Raw genomic sequence first — 13,146 nt, forward strand, 5'->3', positions numbered from 1 at the left:
AGGCAATCTACTGGAGAAAGTAGAAATTCTGTGTTTCCATGGCTTACTGTCACTGTAGCCAGGGACCGACTGTAGGCAAAGAAAATATATTCTAACTTCCTAAATACTTGGAGGCTTGTGTCTAGTTTTGAATATGGTCTCCCTGTCACTGAGCATATTTGGAAACATGAATTTCAAATTGCTTTCTCTTTACATAGCAGTGCAGCAGTTGGCATTGGCCACAGAATTAGTGATGTCTAGGAAGGAAGATCATCATGCGGGGGGAGGGCATAGCTCAAGTGGTAGAGCGCATGCTTAGCGAGCATGAGGTCCCGGGTTCATCTCCCAGTACTTCCTCTAAACATAAATAAATCCAGCTACCCCCCAACAAAAAAAAGAAAGGAAGATCATTATGTACCCGAACCATAGCCCACAATGAGTATTTGTTGAGTTTATGAGTCAACCGAGCAATTTGCTGTTTAGAAACGTCTGCTTGGCTCATCGAAGGTTTGTTGTTCTACTGTTTTCAAAGAAAGCCAAACAATGGTCTGTCTTTCGGAATCTGTGGCAGTATTATTAAATCCTTTCCTTCTCAGGAAAGACAATGAGATGACTGAAAACAGAATTAGGAGCTGAAGGGACAAGTCTCTAGTGCTGGCCTTGGGGAGGGCTGTGATTTGATCTTGTCCTTTTTAAACAGTATGTGCTACAAAAAGGGACTTCTAGACTCAGGAGCCAGCGCTGGTGTTGGGATAGATGTAGGTGTAGATGGATAAGAATTTTTTTTTAATAGTATTGGCTATATCTTTAGCAGGTATTTTAAAATTCAACTATAGCATATCTTATAGATCCATTCCCACTTCAGGCGACAGGTCCTGGTCTTGTCTTTGGGGAAATGCTGCTGCATCGTTGGCATCAGTCTTGGAGGGACAGTATTTTAATTCTACCTAACTAGAGTTGGTTTTGCTAATTCTGTTTAAAAATTGTTTCACCTTGGATACCACGAATATTATTGCTTTAGAAGAACTAGTGTTTAACATAAAATATGGTTGTTTTAAAGGAAAAGGTGTAACTGCATAATTGTACAAATGATATACAGATATAGCAAAAATGGTGAGAATTGACAAAGGGCTAATAACTGGGAAAAATCACTATAATTATTGACATTAGCAACAGACTTCCTGGGTATATTTAGGAGTTGAAATTGGGATCTCTTGAAACGCCGTTAAATAGAGCATCCAGAATTGTATAATTGGGCTGACCCTTATTGATAAATGCAGAAATACAAACTTGGGACAAATATGTTATTAGTGGTTTTAAAGGTTTAGAACAGATACATTTTGAAAAGAGAGCTGTATGATTTCCTTAGTTACGATCAGGCCTTTAAAATATTTTTTAAATTTTATTTTAATTTTTTCAGGCCTTTTTAATAAAATCTAAAAACTCTGCTTATATCAGAGAATCCTGCTTTTCTTTTTCTGAAAGGAGTATTATGTTTATTTTTGACATTAGTAAAATATCAATTAGTAAAACACGAGAAGTGTGGATCTCCATCAACCAAGATCAGTGCTGCAGATAAGCGTGCGTGTGTGTGTGTGTGTGTGTGTGTGTGTGTGTGTGGTGGAGGGGAGGAGAGAGAACCAGAACCATACATCTGAAACCAGATGTTTCTTGTTAGGACTGTGAGAGATTCCAGTCCTGCTTCTTCTGGACACCTTGATACAAACACGAGGTCCTTTGTGTCCCAGCTCTGAAGGGAGCAAGTTGTCTCCTTTATGGCCCCTCTCACCTTGAGGTTGTTTGAGTTCTGGTTTGAGACACCAAAACACCTGCAGATTGAAGACTTCTATCCCACCCCACCTCCCCATTCCACCTTTTTATCAGATGCTTTTATTTTCATTTCAAAAATAAAATTGAAAAATTTGGGGATGAAAGTTGGGCTAAGTAAAGATACTGATGCCTGAAAGTGTTTTCCCAGTCATTGCTCTCAGGGAAATAGTGATAGGAAACGCAGGTCGCTTATAATCCCCCAAAAGATCTTCTCTAAGGCAAGAAAGGGTCAAGCAAGTAGTGGTGAATTCACTCTGAAATGACATGACACCAAGCAACGGACTATGTTTCCAATATGACCTTTATTGAGCAAATACTGCTGTGACATTTAACATCAGTCAACGAAAATTTGCAAACTGTGCATGTCAACGAGGTTCTCCCATGAACAAAAGTCCTTTTTAAATGCACCAGTGAGGTAAACATAATTATTCATATGTAGCTTTCTTAAGGCTAAGAGAGTTCTGTTTCATTTATTATTTTTGGCTCAGTTGGTTCTTTGCATAATACATCTCAAGACATTTCCCCCCCCAAGTGCCCCCCTCTTCCAAGAGCTTAGGAAATCGGCCAGTTCCCCAGGTACAAACAGTATCATGCATCTGAATCACCTAAAGACTGAGAAGGGGGCACCCTGAGCTCGCATGCAGGTCCCTCCTATTGCACAAAGTAAAATACAATGTCTGGAGCCCCCATGGGAGAACCCGTTCTGTTTTGAAGCTGTCAATCACATGCATTTTGAAATTGTCATATGGCTTTACCTTTTGCGATGGACTCAAATATTAGTCACTCTGGGTGACTTCCTTTACTATGGCGTGGGAAGTGACCTTCTCTACCTTTTTAGTGGACACTAACTTCTCCTCAAAGGTCTCTTCATGCTCTTCGACCTTTTGAGTGACGGTTACAGATTTGGTGATGTATTTGGTAGCACCATCTACCCCCTCACTGGTGATTTTTTCTACCTTTTTGGTCACCACCACTTTATCCTCACCTCTATCACCCCCCTTCTTTTCATCTGCCGGGCTCAGGTCTAGCCCGTTGGTGACGACGCCTTTCTCCTCTTCCCCCCCGCTGCCCTTCTCCTTGGTTTCCTGCCCTTTCTCGGCCTTTCCTTCCACCTCCCCATTGACCGCGATGTCTTCCTTCCTGGCTTCCTTTGAAGCCTGATCACCGCCTGCCTCCTCCTTCCCTCCCTCCTCTTCCGCTTTCTCCTTCTCCTTCTCTTTCTCCTGCTGCTGTGGCTTCGCCTCCTCTTTGGCCTCCTTCTCCGGGCTCACCTTTACGGGCTTGGCCACCGCCTCCTCCGCGACTTTCTCCTTCACCGGGGATTCAGCCTTCTTCTTCTCTGGCGCTTCTTTGGGCTTCTCCTCCTTTTTCTCCACCTTCTCTTCCTTGGGGGCTTCCTTGGCCGCTTCTTTCTTTCCTTCCTCCACTTTCTCTTCCTCCTCTTTCTGCTCTCCTTTCGCGGCTACAGCTTCGGCTTTGGGCTTCGCCTCTTCCACAGGCGATTTGGGTGCAGGGGACTTGGCCTTCTCCGCCTTCTCCACCTTCTCCACCTTCTCCGCCTTCTCCACCTTCTCCACCTTCTCCACCTTGGCTTCTGCCGCCAGCTCCTCCTTGGGAGCCGCTTCTTCACCCTTTTCCTCCACTTTCTTTTCCTCCTTGGCTTCTGCTTCCCCTGCTTCACCTTCAGCCTCTGTTTCTCCTTCCTCTTCCTGCTCACCTTCCTCTTTTTCACTAGAGACTTCCTTCTCAGATCCTCCTTCCTCGGCTTGGTCTGATTTCGCTCCCTCCTCTTCCTCTTCCTCCTCTTCCTCTCGGCCTTCCTCCTCCTCCTCCTTTTCTCCTGCCTCCTCTCCTGCAAGTTCAGGGGCAGCAGCTTTCACCGGAGACTTTTTGGCAGCTACCTCTTCTTCTTCGGCTTCTCGTTCCTCTTCCTTTTCTTCCGCCTCTTCCTCCTTGACCTCTTCCTTCGTGGAAACTGCCAGTTCCTCTGCAATGGCCGTCAGGGCTTCTTCCATTTCAGATTTCTCATCTTCCACTTTGGTTTCCTCGATGATCTCCTCGACAAATTTGTGTTGGACCTTTAGCTTGGGAGCCTCTACCTTGGTTTTCTGAATCTTGGATATTGTGATGGGAGGCTGTCGGTGTGTATACAGTGGCCCAGTGATGCTTCCTGCAAAGGTGCTGAATCTGGTCTCTTCACCCTCCAGGAGTTTCCTAGGCAGAGAGATTCAAAGAAGACAACACATAATCAAAAATCTCACCGGGCCTTCTGAACTTCGTTCCATGATAGGTAACAGTTATCGCTGAATAAATAGAATTACAGAAAGTAACACCCACTACCATTTCACTGGTATATTGTGTCACATTCAGTGATGGAGAGAGATTCTCAGGGACATTCAGCCAGTCACTGGCTGCAGGAACTAACCACACCCAATAGTCCACCACCTCCACCCAGCCACCAAATCTCAGCTCTGCCGCAGTCCTTTTGGTGCAACGTGAATATGCTGAAAAGCTCCCTGGTGGCCAGAAAAACCTTAAGTGACCTTCTTGAGCATTTGGACTTTCCGGATATATAGTAAGTTTCTTTTAGCAAGTAGAATGCTCAAAATTTTTATAAAACTATTTAGCACATATCAGAATTCAGGCACTAGATATATATATATATATATAAACACACACACACACACACACACGCTAATATGTGTGTATCAAGTTATAAATTGGTCTGCAATTTTAATCATAAAGTCTCTATTTTATATAATTATTCAGCTTTCCTGAAAAGATAGATGGCTCTGACTTGAGTGCAGTTTATTCTTGTAATATTAATGACCTTCCTGGTAATAAAAAATTGGTCCTGGAGTTTCTCTTATGAGCCTAGTCAACAGCAAGGTGACGTCAGTTAATATGTTTATATTCTCTTTCTTTCTCTGGAGTATATCTAGATCTATACATATAAATCTAAATAAAAAACATATTCTATTAATCTATGTTTTACCTCAGCCAAATGATGGCAATAGGACGCTGTAACAGAGAAACAGAAATGAACCATCCTGGTGTTTGTCCTTGACGTTGTAAAGTTGAAAAGCTGAAAGCACTGGCTAAGATATTAAAAACTAAAATTCTGTTTTTGTTTCAAATATTTGGAAAACATTTTTCACTAAAAAAAAGTTTAAGCTTAAGCACTGAAATTAATCTGCGCTTTCCCTCAAAACTCTTTATTCAAACATTTTATTTTAACTAATGTTTACTCTTTTAAAGCTGCATAAGAAGCTTCAATTCTTTAGAGTAATTACTTTTGAATTAAGAAAGAAACCCACATCCATGCTTGGACACCACCCTTCTCAACCCTGACTGTGTTTGTGTCACAACTACATTAAATTCCATCAATTAAAAAAAAAAAAAGAAAGAAAGAAACCCAGGCACTGCTTGAAGACTCCTGCAACCTGCTTGCTGTGACTTAAGTGGTGAAGGTTCTGCCAACATCACCTCTGCAGTGTAGTTAGTACTTTGGCCACATCCACAGTGAGCACCGTACCTGTACGCAGCGATCTCGATGTCTAGAGCCATCTTGACGTTGAGGAGATCCTGGTATTCTCGCAAGTGACGAGCCATTTCCCACTTTGTGCCCCGAAGCTCGTTTTCCAACTGCTGGATGGTGTCCTGAAACAGACAGCCGCAGACTCATCCTTCCAAACAGCAACTTCCGCAAACCACTTGCTCCCCCCTCTATCCTCCCCTCCCTTGACTCCCCCCAGCTCCGCAAACCTCGCGTACCACGCCCAGACTCCCCTCCCCCCTTCAAATAAAAAACCGAAGAAATTCACAAACGAACAAACAAACACAAACAGGATCAATAAGACAATTAGACTTTTCCTGGGCAAGACACGCACTGAGACCAGCGGATCTAGAACACGTCTCAGCAGGAAACAAGCATGCATGGGGAAATCCCACGGCTGACCTGGCCCTTCCCTTCTGAGCGCTTTGGGCTGAAGCCAATTTGGGGAGTTCTCCCGATCACGGCTGGGAAAGTTGAGAATACATGAGTTTCTGCACAGCTATCCTAAACTCGCTGCTTTATCAACTATCCAAATGTATACCTCCTGCTTTAAACGTGCAAGTGTGCAAAACTAGAACTCCCGGGGAAAAGAAGCCCGTTTTGAAAAAGCTCAGGGCTTTTAGAGCTGGGGAGGGTGCGTGGGGGAGGAGTGTGGAAAGGATGGAGAGGGGCGAGGACGCTTGTAACCTCTAACTCGGGTCTGCGTCGCGCGCGCGCGCAATGGCCCGCGGCCACTAGGGAGCGCGGCGGAGAGCGCGCCGGGGCGCGGGCCTGATTGTCGGGGGCGCGCGGCGCTGGCGCTGGCGCAGGCTGGCCGCGCAGCCGCGGTTCCTACCTGGTAGCTGCTGAGGTCGTGGTTGTGGCGCTCCTCGATGTCGCTGAGCTGCCGCTCCAGGGACTCCTTGGTGCCGCGGACTGACTCGAGCTCGATGCTCTTGGACTGCAGCTGGCGCCGGTACTCGGCGATCTCTTCCTTGGCGGAGCGGATGGCCTCCTTGTTCTGCTCGGCCGCCTCGGTGAGCTTGGCGTAGCGGCACTTAAACCACTCTTCGGCCTGGTGCATGTTCTGGTCGGAGTGGCACTCGAGCTGGGAGCGGATCTCCTTCAGCGCCGACGAGATATCTGTCTTCAGGTAATCTTTGCGCTCCACCGTGATGTGCGACGCCTGGATCTGGGCCAGCAGGTCGGCCACCTCCTCCTCGTGATTGCTCCGCAGGAAGGCCACCTCATCCTGCAGCGACTGCACCTTCTTGTCCAGCTCCACCTTGACCAGCGACGCCTCCTCGATGTCTTTGCGCAGCGCGCGGATGGCCGCCTCGGTGTCGTCGCGCAGCCGTGCCTCCTCCTCGAAGCGCTCCTTAAGTCGGTGGATGTCCTCCTCCAGGTGGTCCGAGTCCAGCTGTACCTGAGCCTTCTCGTGGTTCACTAGCTCGAGTGTGGCGCGCAGCTCGCGGATCTCCTGGTCGTACGCGTCGCCCAGCTGGGCGTGCGAGGCCTGCTTCTGCCGCAGCGCCTGGATCTCTACCTCGATCTCCTTGTTCTGCTGCTCCAGGTAGTGCACCTTCTCGATGTAGCCCGCGAAGCGGTCGTTCAGCCCCTGCAACTGCTCTTTCTCGTTGGAGCGGGACAGCTTGTAGTCGCCGCCCGGCCCGGCGCCGCCGTTGAGCAGGGACGAGGACTGGCTGAAGTCGAGGCTGCTCTCGGCGGAGCTGAGCATGGCCGAGCTGTAGGTGAGGCGCGGGGCAAGCGCGCTGCGCTTGTAGGAGGAGGACACGGTGCTCGGCGAGCCGCGGGACCATGACTGCGAGCGGAAGCCGCTGGACGGGGTGCCGCCAACGCGGCTGAAGCTCGAGCGGGTCTCGGTGACCCGCCGGTAGGCGGACGGGTTGCCCAGCGAGTCCAGTGTGTAGCTCATCTTGGAAGCCTCGGGGTGTGTGGCTGTCACAGCGCTCTGCTGGCCTCGTCGCAGCCCATTTATAGCCGCGGCGGCTGGTCCCGGGCCAGGGCCCCGCCCCGCGGAGGCGGCGGCCGAGAAGGCGGGGACTGCGGGCACCCGGCCGGGGGGACGCGGGGGGGCGAAGGCAGCCCAGCAGTGATTCAGCGGCCGCTCCACGTGGGCCCACGCCGCATCGGACCCCGGACCTCGCTGCCCTGGCCCCGGCCCCTCCTCCCCCGAGCTCTTCTTTCGGATCCAGACCACCTGTCTGCCCCTCAAGCCACCTCTCTCCATTTCTCTTCACCTTCGATTTGCATTTTCCACCCTCGGTGCGAATATTCGCCCAAAGCCCTTTCTTTGTTCGGGCAGCTTTTCTAGCGAGCCCCTGGCCACCTTGTTCTTTCACTCTTATCCTCGCGCTCGTCTCTTCTTTTGCCCTTTCTCCATTACTTTTTGCTTTACTCATCTCCTGTACTTATCACTTCCCCTTCTTTCTGGCATCTCTTCGCCCTCCCACTTTAAACCTTCTTTAGTCCCACTCACCCCTCCCTTCTCTCTGAGCCCATTCCTCCCGGACCTTTTTCTTCCCTGCCTTTTCTTTTCCCCTTCTCTTTCCTCCTCTTCTCCTTATTCCCCCTCCCCCATCCTCATCTCCCTTCGCCTCCCTCCCCTTCCCCCACTCCTGCCTTAAAGCAGCCTGAGCACAGGCCCCAAGTTGGGCCTAGAAGAAAAAAAAAAAACATAAAGTCTTTGAGGAATGGTCATCCTGAAGCTTCGGGAAGGGGACAAAGAGGATGGGCCTGGGTATTTGTTTGTATTAAAAGTGGGATTTGGCGCTGCGTTCTGCTTAACGTTTGGGGGACGTCCGCAGCTTCCGCTGGGGCAGAAGGTAAGGCGCTTGTGCTCGCTATGGCGCCGGCAGCACCAAGGACAGCGCCCAGGACGGCGAGCTGGAAGATTTGGCCGCCCTGGGGGCATGTCTGGTTAGGTTGGCGGGGTGTCCTACCCCCTTCTACCGGAGTAAATACAATTAAACCCAGTTTGTAGTGACTCTGTTTGAAGGAGCCAAGCTGGAATCGCACGCTAAGATTTCTCTGCAATGCAGAGTTGGCACAATGAACAGATTGCAGATTTTGAAAACAAATAGAATGAATTAAAGTCAGGTAACAGAGGTGATATACTTGTAGCCCAGTTTGACTTTTCTAACATGTGATGGATGCAGGAAATCAAGAGATACAGGGCCTGAATTTGAAGGTCAAATATTCCTTGGAAAGGGGAATTTGAAAACTGCTGAGATGAAAAGTCCAGGGAAATATAGTCTATGATAAGTTTGGACAAAAACAATTGCTTTGTCATCTTTCTGTTCTGTACTCCCTGGATGTGCCTGTGATGATTGAAAAGCATTTGAATTAATTTCAAATTAATTTAAAAGTTGCCAAACAGATTCACCACAACTTTGAAGAAAACCAGATATTTTTTTCCTCCACTTAGATGTTAATGGTTGATTTGGAATAGATTTTTTTTTTTACAAGTTTTTAAACGTGTTTATTTAAATAAGGAATCTACACAGACTTCCTACTGTCTGGTGCTCTGCTAATTGTTAAAGTGCCCCTTTATTTTGCATTGTGCTTTGGGGGTGATTCACGATAAAAAAAAGTTCAGAGTACTGCAAGACAAAGTGAAGACTAGAATGCCTGACTAATGACTGGATTTACTGGGGCCACAGGATCAAGTGGTTGCTTGTGAAATGCTTGCTATGGCTGAAAACAAACCGTTGCTCGTGAGAAGGAGAGACCCCAGACTTCAATATATGTATATTTATTTTGTCACAGCATGCTTTCTCTGCTCCTTGTTTTATTAAATGATGAGGTCACATCACTCAGTAAGTAATTAGAAAAGGCTTCAGTTTCTAGAGGTTTTTATTTTTATTTTTTAATAAGATCTCTTGGCCCTTTTGCATTTTAAAATAGAAGGGGTTAATTTAGGAAGTTACTTTTGGCTTATTAACATGAAACTGCAGCATTGCAGGCTCTGTGGGGGAAGGATGTTCTAGTTTGCTAAGAGATGGGTTATCTTTCAGGCAAGGAGAGTCCATATCTCAAGCTGTTGGGAGAGACAGGTGACAAGCAGAGTGAGGGGACTGACTTGGGAATATTGCAAAAAACAAGGTTTTTTTGGTTTCAGATGGATAGTTTTTTTTAAAAAAAAAGAAGGAAAGAAAATTCCCCTGCCCTTCAGTGAAGTACCGCCAATCTCCAGGTTGGACTCTGAAAGATGTTACAGATAAGACCAAGTGCTAATTATGCAGGCGTTATGCCTTCCTTACTTATTACTTTCTGCTTTTATTAAAAAGATAGAAAACCTTTGTTAGTTCCCTGTTGCACACACACTGAAAGCACTTTCTGCAGTGAGAGCAAATGGTTAACAGACAGGTTTCTGCTGTTAGTTTTTTTTTTTCAGGGCTTTGAAAATGAGATGACTCTGCAGAGAGACATTTACAAGGAAACGCATGTCTAACTTCATAATTAGCCAGTTTTGCCTTGTATCTAGGCTAGTTCAGAAACTGTTCAGCTTTCAACTGATAACCGAGGGAAGAAAGCGTTGCGTACAAACAAAATAATGGCCAACTACTCAGGCTAAATCCAGCTAGTGCCTCCAGCTTAAAACTGTAACTTCAATGTCACATGAAGTATTATTCAATCTGGCCATAAAAGAATAATGCAGAGAATTATAAAAGTCACCTTATTTAGGAAAAAAGTTCCCAGAGCTTAAAAAAATGATTGATCCAGTTCCACATTTAGCACGATGTTTTATTTTATGTTAGACTTTTCACTTTAATCACTCTTTCTGAAGGTGACTTGAAGGTTATGCTGGTCCATGAATTTAGTATATAAACTTTTTTTTTTTAAAAAAAGCTAAAACGTTCTTTATTCCCTCTTTGTTTCATAGTTTTGAAGAACATTTACTTCCCCAGTATTTTATGTGGAAAGAAATGAGATTTTGCATTTTTAAATTTTATTTTAATGACACTAGGGCTACAGAATCTTCTGAAAATATTAACAGGAGAGAAAATGAGCATGAGGATTTATCTAAAGTTACAGCACTGTTGAATCTGACTATGATACTTTTATAATTTATTCTAAATAAGGAAATTACATATAATTTAGATGTAAGACACTTCTAATAAAATTATCTCTGGGTTGTTGTACCGTAAGCTACAGTGTGTTTTGAATCAGTTTATTTCTGTAGGGAAATACAGAGCATGCTGTGTGTCCCTTCAGTAGGTAAAGTGCAGACGTTAACTCTGTAGTTGAGAGTGAGCTTTCGTGAGGTCTTATCTAGTGGTAACGGGGAAGGTAATCTTTGCATAGGGGATTTACTCTTTGGGCCAAACATAAGTTAGAAGAAAAGGAGTTGGGCATTTCTTCCTTCTTTCCATACTTTCTTACATTTTAAAGAATACTTTTCTGATACACAAAAATGCAAGGAGGATAAGGGAACTGGGCAGCAAGCAAGATGCTCCGGGTGGAAGACACCACTGTGCAATTGGTAGGCTGACTCTGCCGCAGGTTAGATGATCTATACCTTGTCCCAGCCTGCCGTGAGGTCTTGAGTCTGGTCCTTTTGCCTGGGATCTGATTCTAGAACTCACGAGAAGCAATTTTTATGAATTGTCCTTTGCTGATTGTGTAAGGGGTCGTTGGTGTAGGAAGCTTGAGACTGAGTCCCCTGGAGTGGGAACATAAGGAAAATGAAAACGATGATACTTATTTCTACTTGAGCCTCAAGATGTCAAACTTTCAAAGCAGCTTTGAGTTTTGGTCTTTTATGATTTGAGATGTTGAAAGCAAAATAAAAATAATCCTCAGGGAGAAAGGCTGTTTCTTGCCAGGAAATTGGGACATATATATCCCTTCTGTCTTTAATTAAAACGAGTCCATCTGAACCACAGTGCCCTTTTCCTAATATTAAGCACTGGAATGGTGTTTCTTCCCCTTGCCAAATATTTTTATTCATTGAATATTGCCTCATATTTCTGCGAGTGACTGCTTTTTATGAAAAGTTAATTGAAGTGTTTACAAAATTAAAAGCATTTTATGTCATTATATTGTTCCAAATATAAGCTTGATCAGTTCTAAAATTCTATATCTGAAAATGTCATGGTTTAAGGGGGAAAGACTTGGCTTTTGGCTTTAACATAGCTCGCTGATTTCTTTTTGCTGTGTAATGCCTTCACCTCACCACCGGGAACCAGTTCTGTGAAAACCAGAGGATGGGAGGACTTAGAATTTTTTTAAACTATTTAAGATAGCCTTGCTAAAAGTGATTCTAAAAATAAGTTCAGTAGATGCGTAATCAAATGGCATTGTTGCATGAGTTTTCAGCATGTTTTTAATTGGATGTGTTGGTTTTACCTATAAAGCAGCAGATCTTGATAATATGCACTTGAATTTTTAAAACCCTGCATTGCACATAACTTTGCACCAGGGCAGCCATGTAGTATTTGTGGCATATTTTTTTTCCTAGCTAACTGAGGCTTGACTTAGCAAGAGATGAAAGTCTTTTATCAGAAACTCTTAATTAAAATGAGCTTTGTAAAAACTACGGAGCACATCAATGATCTATTATCTTTGGAAAAAATTTCTGAGAAGAGCTAAAGCCAAGATACAAAACAAAGTCCAGAAGAAGTCCCACCTATCGATTAAGTCTCATTATCTCAGGACTGGGTTCTTTCTCTGCAATCTCAGTGATTCTCAAAAGCAGTATCTTTCACTGTCCTCAGCAAACAGACTCTGTTCATAGCTGTTTCTTTTCCCTTGGATTGTCAAGAGCGTCAATATTTTAGAATATTTTTACTCACTTTTTTTTTTGGTTACAATTAACATATACTTGCAGACAGTTACAAAATTCAGAGAAATAATAATTGAAGTCTTTTCCTCTAGCTTTTCCTCTGTAACTGATGGGATCTTTCTGTTCGTGTAATTCTATACCCTGCTTTGTAAAATGAATATATCTGAATAGGTAACTTGCTATTTTAGAGAAAACAACATGCCATGAGACCTGGGTTCTTGCCAAATATTGACTTTCATTTTCCTCTTTAAAAAAGGATTGTTAGAGGCCCTTTAGATCCAGAATGATAGCATAATAATAACAATTAATAATATAATAGTAATGATAATAGATCAAGAAAGTCTAATTGGGTCTGAGTATTAATTTCTCTCTCTGTCTTTCTGTCGGCCATTCTTCTTGCTTATTGAGAGGAGTGTCATCATGAAGTGGAAGGCGGTGATGTGACAGTCAGAAGTGGTGACCTGTAATCTGGCCTCGTCAGGCCTGAATACTATATTCCTTTACATTTAATGGCACCCTGAACCCCAAAGCCATATCACCATCACCACCATCAGATTTGACATGTGAATAACATTGTACCTCAAAGAAGCAGAGCTATGTTATCTCGTCTGGCCTGAGGACCAGGGATAGACAGGGTAGAACACAAATTATGATTCCCATTTTACAGTTGTTAAAATTGATGAAGAGATTTGCCCAAGGCTGCATATTTGATAAATGGTGGAGCCAAAACCAGAACTCAGGTCTTCTGATCGCAGTGCTAACATTAAAAAAAAAAAAATTCCTTTAATAGGGCATCAAATCCAGTCTCCATCAGCATGGGAAAAAATTAAAAGCAGGCAGATACTATAATACCAGTAACAATAACTGGTATTTATTAAGTGCTTACTAGATGCCCTGCACTATGCCAAGACGTCACTAGATAATCTCATTTAACTATCACAGTGACCCTTTCAGGTGACACTATTATTATCCCATTTTGTAGAAAAAGCAGTTG

General features: G+C 44.5%; 1 protein-coding gene across 2 annotated transcripts; it reads right to left on the minus strand.

The window, feature by feature from the left end:
* Nucleotides 1-2,092: 2,092 nt before the first annotated feature.
* NEFM (neurofilament medium chain) lies at nucleotides 2,093-7,307 on the minus strand. 2 transcript variants are annotated; one of them, XM_006203294.4, is made up of 3 exons: nucleotides 6,201-7,307; nucleotides 5,345-5,469; nucleotides 2,093-4,023 (listed from the first exon to the last, which is right to left on the minus strand). In XM_006203294.4, the coding sequence occupies exons 1-3, from the start codon at nucleotides 7,278-7,280 to the stop codon at nucleotides 2,586-2,588; spliced, it is 2,643 nt and encodes an 880-aa protein (XP_006203356.4). In that variant the 5' UTR covers nucleotides 7,281-7,307; the 3' UTR covers nucleotides 2,093-2,585. The 2 variants fall into 2 exon arrangements, with proteins under 2 accessions (XP_006203356.4, XP_072808652.1); XM_072952551.1 differs by lacking the exon at nucleotides 6,201-7,307 and adding an exon at nucleotides 5,768-5,816.
* Between the last annotated feature and the right edge of the window lie 5,839 nt (nucleotides 7,308-13,146).

This window comes from Vicugna pacos, chromosome 31, assembly GCF_048564905.1.
Source record: "Vicugna pacos chromosome 31, VicPac4, whole genome shotgun sequence".
Taxonomy (NCBI): Eukaryota; Metazoa; Chordata; class Mammalia; order Artiodactyla; family Camelidae; genus Vicugna; species Vicugna pacos.

Excerpts from the sequence above, each read along its gene's own strand:
- NEFM (XM_006203294.4), bottom strand. The coding sequence starts at position 7,280 with ATGAGCTACACACTGGACTCGCTGGGCAACCCGTCCGCCTACCGGCGG. Across the intron at positions 5,470-6,200 it reads ACGACCTCAGCAGCTACCAG|GACACCATCCAGCAGTTGGA; the intron begins GTAGGAACCGCG and ends TGTCTGTTTCAG. Across the intron at positions 4,024-5,344 it reads ATCGAGATCGCTGCGTACAG|GAAACTCCTGGAGGGTGAAG; the intron begins GTACGGTGCTCA and ends CTCTCTGCCTAG.